This window comes from Penaeus vannamei, chromosome 10 (assembly GCF_042767895.1).
Source record: "Penaeus vannamei isolate JL-2024 chromosome 10, ASM4276789v1, whole genome shotgun sequence".
Classification (NCBI taxonomy): Eukaryota; Metazoa; Arthropoda; class Malacostraca; order Decapoda; family Penaeidae; genus Penaeus; species Penaeus vannamei.
Window position 1 is genome coordinate 4,745,245 of NC_091558.1, and position 7,500 is coordinate 4,752,744.

Consider the following 7,500-nt stretch of genomic DNA (forward strand, 5'->3'; position numbering starts at 1 on the left):
AAAAAAAAATAAAATAAATCAAGCCAGGCACTACAATCATTAATGATTGCTGCCGTGCTTACAGTTCCTTAGAACGAGAAGGGTACAAGCACCTCACCCTGAACCATTCTGAATTCCTTTTAGACCCAAAGACGAAAGCACACACTAATACCATTGAGCGCCTTTGGAGGGAAGCCAAGGCAAAAGTGCCAAAGTACAGCAGGCGGAAGTACCACTTCGTAGGCTACCTTGCTCGATCCATGTTTTTCACGAGAGCCGAATAAAAGGTTTCGTCACTTCCTCCTCGCCGCCGCTCGGCTATGCCCTCCACTGTAAGGTAAGTGCTTATGCTCATGATTAGGTTGTGATAGGTTAGGGTGGTAAGGTAAATATTTATAATTATTAGGTTGTGATAGGTTAGGGTGGTAAGGTAAGTGCTTATGCTCATGATTAGGTTGTGATAAGTTAGGGTGGTAAGGTAAGTGTTTATGCTCATGATTAGGTTGTGATAAGTTAGGGTGGTAAGGTAAGTGTTTATGCTCATGATTAGGTTGTGATAGGTTAGGGTGGTAAGGTAAGGTAAGTGCTTATGCTCATGATTAGGTTGTGATAGGTTAGGGTGGTAAGGTAAGTGTTTATGCTCATGATTAGGTTGTGATAGGTTAGGGTGGTAAGGTAAGGTAAGTGCTTATGCTCATGATTAGGTTGTGATAGGTTAGGGTGGTAAGGTAAGGTAAGTGCTTATGCTCATGATTAGGTTGTGATAGGTTAGGGTGGTAAGGTAAATGCTGATACTTATGATTAGGTTGTGATAGGTTAGAGTAAGGTAAGGTAAGTGCTTATGCTCATGATTAGGTTGTGATAGGTTAGGGTGGTAAGGTAAGTGCTTATGATCATGATTAGGTTGTGATAGGATAGGGTGGTAAGGTAAGGTAAGTGCTTATGCACATGATTAGGTTGTGATAGGTTAGGATGGTAAGGTAAGTGCTTATACTTATGATTAGGTTGTGATAGGTTAGGGTGGTAAGGTAAGTGCTTATGCTCATGATTAGGTTGTGATAGGTTAGGGTGGTAAGGTAAATGTCTATACTTATGATTAGGTTGTAATAGGTTAGGATGGCAAGGTAAATGTTTATACTTATGATTAGGTTGTGATAGGTTAGGGTGGTAAGGTAAGGTAAGTGCTTATGCTCATGATTAGGTTGTGATAGGTTAGGGTGGTAAGGTAAATGTTTATACTTATGATTAGGTTGTGTTAGGGTGGTAAGGTAAGTGTTTATGCTCATGATTAGGTTATGATAGGTTAGGGTGGTAAGGTAAGGTAAGTGCTTATGATGATTAGGTTGTGATAGGTTAGGGTGGTAAGGTAAGGTAAGTGCGTATCTTCATGATTAGGTTGTGATAGGTTAAGGTGGTAAGGTAAATGTTTAAACTTATGATTGGGTTGTGATAGGTTAGGGTGCTGAGGTAAGTTTATGATTGTGCGTTTATACCGGATTATACCGGATTTGCTCGCCCGTCCGTACCCGCAACACGGTATCAAATCTTTACCGGCTCGGGTTTTTTCATCTTTACACTTTCTTTACCTTTTGAAATCCCTGTTATGCGCGAAATCGACCATACCCCCCCCCCCCAATCCTCGACTCCCCACGGGATACCCCAAGATTGTTGACTGGAGTTGGGGACTTTTTGGAAAGAATGTAAATATGAATAAATGTGTGTGTGTGTGTGTGTGTGTGTGTGTGTGTGTGTGTGTGTATATATATATATATATATATATATATATATATATATATATATATATATATTTACATATATATACATATACATACATACATACATACAAATGTGTGTATATATATATATATATATATATATATATATATATATATATATATATATGTATATATATATATATATATATATATGTATTTATGTATATATATGTGTACGTGTGTGTGTGTGTGTGTTTGTGCGTGCGGGTGTGGGGGTGTGTGGGTGTGTTTGCGTGCGTGTGTGTTTATGTGTGTGTGTGTTTGCTTTCTTTTCTTTATTTTTTTTTCTTTGTGTGTGTGGTTGTGCGTTTGTGTGTGCTTGTGTGTGTGTATGTGTCTGTTCTCGCGTGTGATATATATATATATATATATATATATATATATATATATATATATGTGTGTGTGTGTGTGTGTGTGTGTGTGTGTGTGTGTAAGTATGTATATATATGCGTGTGTGTTTGCTTTCTTTTATTTCTTCTTTTTTTCTTTGTGTGTGTGATTGCGCGTTTGTGTGTATGTGTGTGTGTGTGTTTGTGCGTGTGCGTGTATGTTTTCTTTTTGTGTGTGTGTGTGTGTATGTTCATATATGTGATATATATACCTATACACACACACATTTGTATGCACCAACGGACGCGTCGAGGCTGCCGGAACTCAAAGCAGTCACTTTCGACCCGCCTGAGTATATAAGTTCGCTTCGACCAAGGCTGACCACAGTGGTGCCTCGACCGACGTCAGCGAAGTACCAGTCCTCATCAGCCAGCGACCCCCGATTCAGCAGAGGGACTTCATCACGGTGTTGACAAACGAAATGAGATCGTCAGTGATCATCACAGCGCTTGTCCTTGTCTTCGTCCCACAGTGCCTCGCTCACAAGAAGGAGGAACTAATATTCGATTTATCTCAGGAGTTCATGGGGTGAGTACCGTAACTCTTCCTTCTGATTTTTTTTTTTTTTTTTTTTTTTTTTTGGTTCCCCTCCGATTCATGGCAAAGCACTGTCATTGCCCGTAGCATTAAGGCTCTAATCGGTGACCATTAAGAAACCGAATTCATTCTCACGTTCCTCAGGCAGTGGCTAATCACACGTTCGGTGCAGTTTCTGAAACGCCCGTGCACCCTCGCAGTTTTTCCAAAGTTCACCAACTGGAGACTGTACTATGAAAGCTCCTTCACCTGTCCTGGCTGGTCAGACATCAAAGGCACAGGTGAGGTGTTCCCTTTTCTCTTGTCTTGCAATAACGAACAGCAGTTTGGGCATCTGGCGTGGCAGCCAATTGCTTCTATCTGCAACTAATCACGCTCTTTTTCTTCCACTCAGCTTTAACACGTTGTAAATTAAGAACAGGAGAGAAAGCTATGCAGACATTTCTCGCACAAGCAATTGAAAAACGTCTATTCAGGCGGGTGGACGCGAGAAACTGGCTTGAACAGCGCTCGACTGTCCACGAGAGACAGGCAAACGCAACACTTAAGAATCGTGTGGTAGAACGATAACCCATAGTACAATAAATTGTATTATATTTGATTACGTAATCTAGGACAATAATAATGTGATCTATATCTACTTGCCTACCTCCCTTCCTTTAGTGAGAAGCGTGTGCATGTATGTGATATGTTATGTAATATAGATTTCGTCATTGTTATTATTATTTTTGTATCATAACAATAATAATATGATCTATATCTACTTGTCTACCTCCCTTCCTTTAGTGAGAAGTGTGTGCATGTATGTGATATGTTATGTAATACAGATATCATCATTATTATTATTATTATTGTATCATAATTATCATTATTTTTGGTATCATAATTATTATAATCAATAATGATGATGATGCAGTGATTGATGATGATGACGATGGTAGCAATGATGATAGTTATAGCAATAATCACTATTAATATCGATATTTTTATTATCATATTGACAACAGGAATGATGATGATGATGATAATGGTGATAATAATAGCAATAACACCATTGATGGTAACAATGATAACACTAGTAATAATAATAATAGTAATAATAATAATGATAATAATAACACAAGCAATGAACGAAATTCTTCGCAATATATAGGACGGAGAATTCTTTGGAAGGTAGAGCCTATATTTCTTCTTCTTCTTCTCTCTCTCTCTCTCTCTCTCTCTCTCTCTCTCTCTCTCTCTCTCTCTCTCTCTCTCTCTCTCTCTCTCTCTCTCTCTGTCCCTGTGCGGGATTCGGTCTTGAGTTGCCACCGTCATTGATAAGGATAACGGTGATGATAATGATAATACTCATATTAATGATGTCAATAATGATAACGATAATACCAGTGATAATCATAATGATAAGGATAATACTGATGATGATAAAACGATGATGATGGTGATGATGATAAAGATAATGATAATACTGATAATGATAAAACGATGATGATGATGATAATCATAATCATAATGATAATACTGATAATGATGAAACGATGATGATGGTGATAATGATAATGATAAAGATGGTGATGATGATAATGAGGATAATAGTTTTAGTAATAACAATAACAATGATTATATTAACAATAATAATAGTAATAATAACAATGACAATGAAAATAGTACCAATGACAATAACAATGAAATTGATTATAACAATTATGATAATAGTGTTTATTATGATGCTGTTGATGAGCAATAATGATAAAAACAATAATGATATTGATATTGATAAATGTAATGATAGGAATAATAACAATAATAATGATGATGATGATCAATAATTAGTGATAGTATCATAAGGACGATAACAGTAGTAATAATGATAAATGATAATAATAATAATGATATTGACTGTAAAAATAAAATTAATGATGATAATGATAATAATAATAGCAATATTAATAATGATAAAAGTAATAACAACACCAATAATAATAATAATAATAATAAAAACAAAAACAAAACCAACAATGGTAATAATGAGAATAATAGCAACACTAATTTTGATTATTATTAACATTGTAAGGATGATTTTAAAAATGATAATGATAATAATAGTAATGAAATAATGAAAATTGTGATACTGATGATAATAATAATAATAACAATAATAATTATAAATATAATAATAATAACAATAACAATATCAGTAATAACAATAGTAGTAATGATAATAATAATAATGATAATGATAATGATAGTAATAACAATAATCGTAATAATGATGGTGATCATAATAACAGTAATACTCATGGTACTGATAACAATAATAATAATAATTAATATTATTATTATTATTATTATTATCATTATTGTCTTTAATAATAATAATAATAATAATAATAATAATAATAATAATTGTTATCATTATCATGATCATCATCATCATCATTATTATTATCATTAGTATCATTATTATTATGATAATACTACTAATGATAATAATAATGATAATAATTATAGTAACAATAATAAAGATAACATTAATGATGATAACAACACCAATATCAATAGTAATACTACTAATAATAATGATAACAGCAACACTAATAATGACAATTATGATGATAATGATTACTATTGTCAGCATAATCATGATAAGAGCAATATCAGTAACAATGATAATATAAAATGATGATAATTATTATAACAATGATAATAATAATATAAATAATTATAATCATAATGGTGATAATAATAGCAGTTATGATAAGATAAATGATAATAACAATATTATCAATAATGATAACTGTTAATTGTTATTCATATCATTAAAATCATGATAACAATGATAGTTAAATAGTGATAATGATGATATTATAATGATAATAATAAGAATGATAATGATAAAAATCATAATGATAATAACAATAACAGTGATGATAATAATGATAACAATGATAGTATAATATTGATGGTATGATAATGATAATAATGAAGATAATAATAATAAAATAATAATGATAACAGAAACAATAATAATGATAATAAAATGATAACTATGATAATGATTATTAACATAATAATCATGATAATAACAGGTGAAATAACAATGATGAGAATCAAAATCATAATAACAATAATGAAAATATCAATAATCATGATTATAATGATGGTAATGATCATAACAGTAGTAGTAGTAGAAAGGATAATAATAATAGCAACAATAATAATGATCATTACATTGATGATAATGAAAATAACAACAATAATGGTAATCATAATAATAGTCATCATGATAATGCTAATAATATTAATGACAATGATAATAATAATGATAATAATAATAAATAATTTGCAGGGCGTTTCACCTGCACACAGTGAGGGGAGAGCAGTGTAAACAAGGTTCACCTCAACAATATCTGATCAGGTAGCAGTGCTTGAAAACCTAACGGAACCTGCAGCTCTGTAGGATCTATTGCAGTCTATTGGCGGACGCCCGAGGACAAGGCAGAATGTCAACTCGCTGGAGACGCTGGAGGCCACAGATGTGTGTCGTGTGGCTCGTATAAATGGCAGTCGGGATTTGTGTCGCTCCTTGGTGCGCAGGGCTCGGGCTCTGCTGAGAAGGGATAAGGAACAGTTGAACATGAATCTTGCTGAGGAGATAGAAGGTCATTTCCAAGTAAATGACCTTTGTCCTACCTACCAAGCCCTGGCAGTCCGGTTCCATTCCCCCAGACCTGTTGAGGGGCGTGGCCATCCCTCTATAGAAGGGGACATGAGAATATTGGGACTGTAGCAACTGCCGTAGCATCATATTGCTCAATATACCACATGGCAAGTCCACAATAGACCGTATCCTAGCACTTCGAGTCATTGTGGAACACCGCCGTGAGTTCGGGCGTGGGCTGCTTGCAGGCTACATCAGCCTCAAGAAGGCGTTTGACTAGGTACATCGCGAATTGCTCTGGGAGCTCCTGAGACAGGATATTTCGACACGGATTACTGGTTTAATAGCAAGCCTATATGCTGCTACTGAAAGCGCTGTAAAGTGTGGTGGGAGCCTGTCGAGCTTCTTCCCTGGTGGTTCAGGAGTGAGGCAAGGCTGTGTCTTGCATCAACACGTTTCAACACATGCATAACATGCATAGTCTGGATAATGGGCAGAGCTACTCTCCAAAGTCAGTGTGGTCCGTGACCGGGCAATATCCCGGTCACGGACCACGGCTTTGCTGACGATATTGATATCCTGTTTGAGTCTCTGGAATCTAGTGGCGGCTCTTGATGCATTCAGCAATGAAGCGAAGCCTCTAGCCTTAGAGGTCTCCTAGACCAAGACCAAGATCCAGGATTTGTTAAAGAACCTGCAAGCCTGTATCAGTCGATACAAGCTTGTAGCGATGACGTTTGTCCGAGAGAGCTTTACATATGTTGGTAGTGTAGTCCGTGCCTCTGGGCTGTCAGACCAGACAGTAAGTAGACGGATTGATCTGGCAGCAGGAGCCATGAACTCAGTCAACAAGAGTTTTTTGGAGGTGGTGGTACCTATGTAGAAAGACTAAGTAACGTTTGTTAAGGCCTTGGTACTGCCAGTTTTGCTCTTTGAAAGCGAAACCTGGACGTTATCCAGTGTCTTGGAGTTTAGTCTCGATGCCTTTTCTAACAAGTCCCTACGCCGGATCATGGGGTACAGTTGGCAGGACTAATGCCCAACCTATGGGACCTGTTACTTGCATAATCCGTGACCGCCAATTAAGGCTATACGGGCACGTAGCTCTTTTCCCTGTAGATGACAGCCATCAAGCAGTCTCTGTACGAGACAACCCTG

General features: G+C 35.7%; 1 protein-coding gene across 1 annotated transcript; it reads left to right on the top strand.

The window, feature by feature from the left end:
- Positions 1-2,458: 2,458 nt before the first annotated feature.
- Positions 2,459-3,432, top strand: LOC138863078 (anti-lipopolysaccharide factor-like). Its single transcript, XM_070126811.1, has 3 exons — positions 2,459-2,672; positions 2,826-2,962; positions 3,076-3,432. The coding sequence occupies exons 1-3, from the start codon at positions 2,566-2,568 to the stop codon at positions 3,249-3,251; spliced, it is 420 nt and encodes a 139-aa protein (XP_069982912.1). The 5' UTR covers positions 2,459-2,565; the 3' UTR covers positions 3,252-3,432.
- The last annotated feature ends 4,068 nt before the right edge of the window (positions 3,433-7,500 follow it).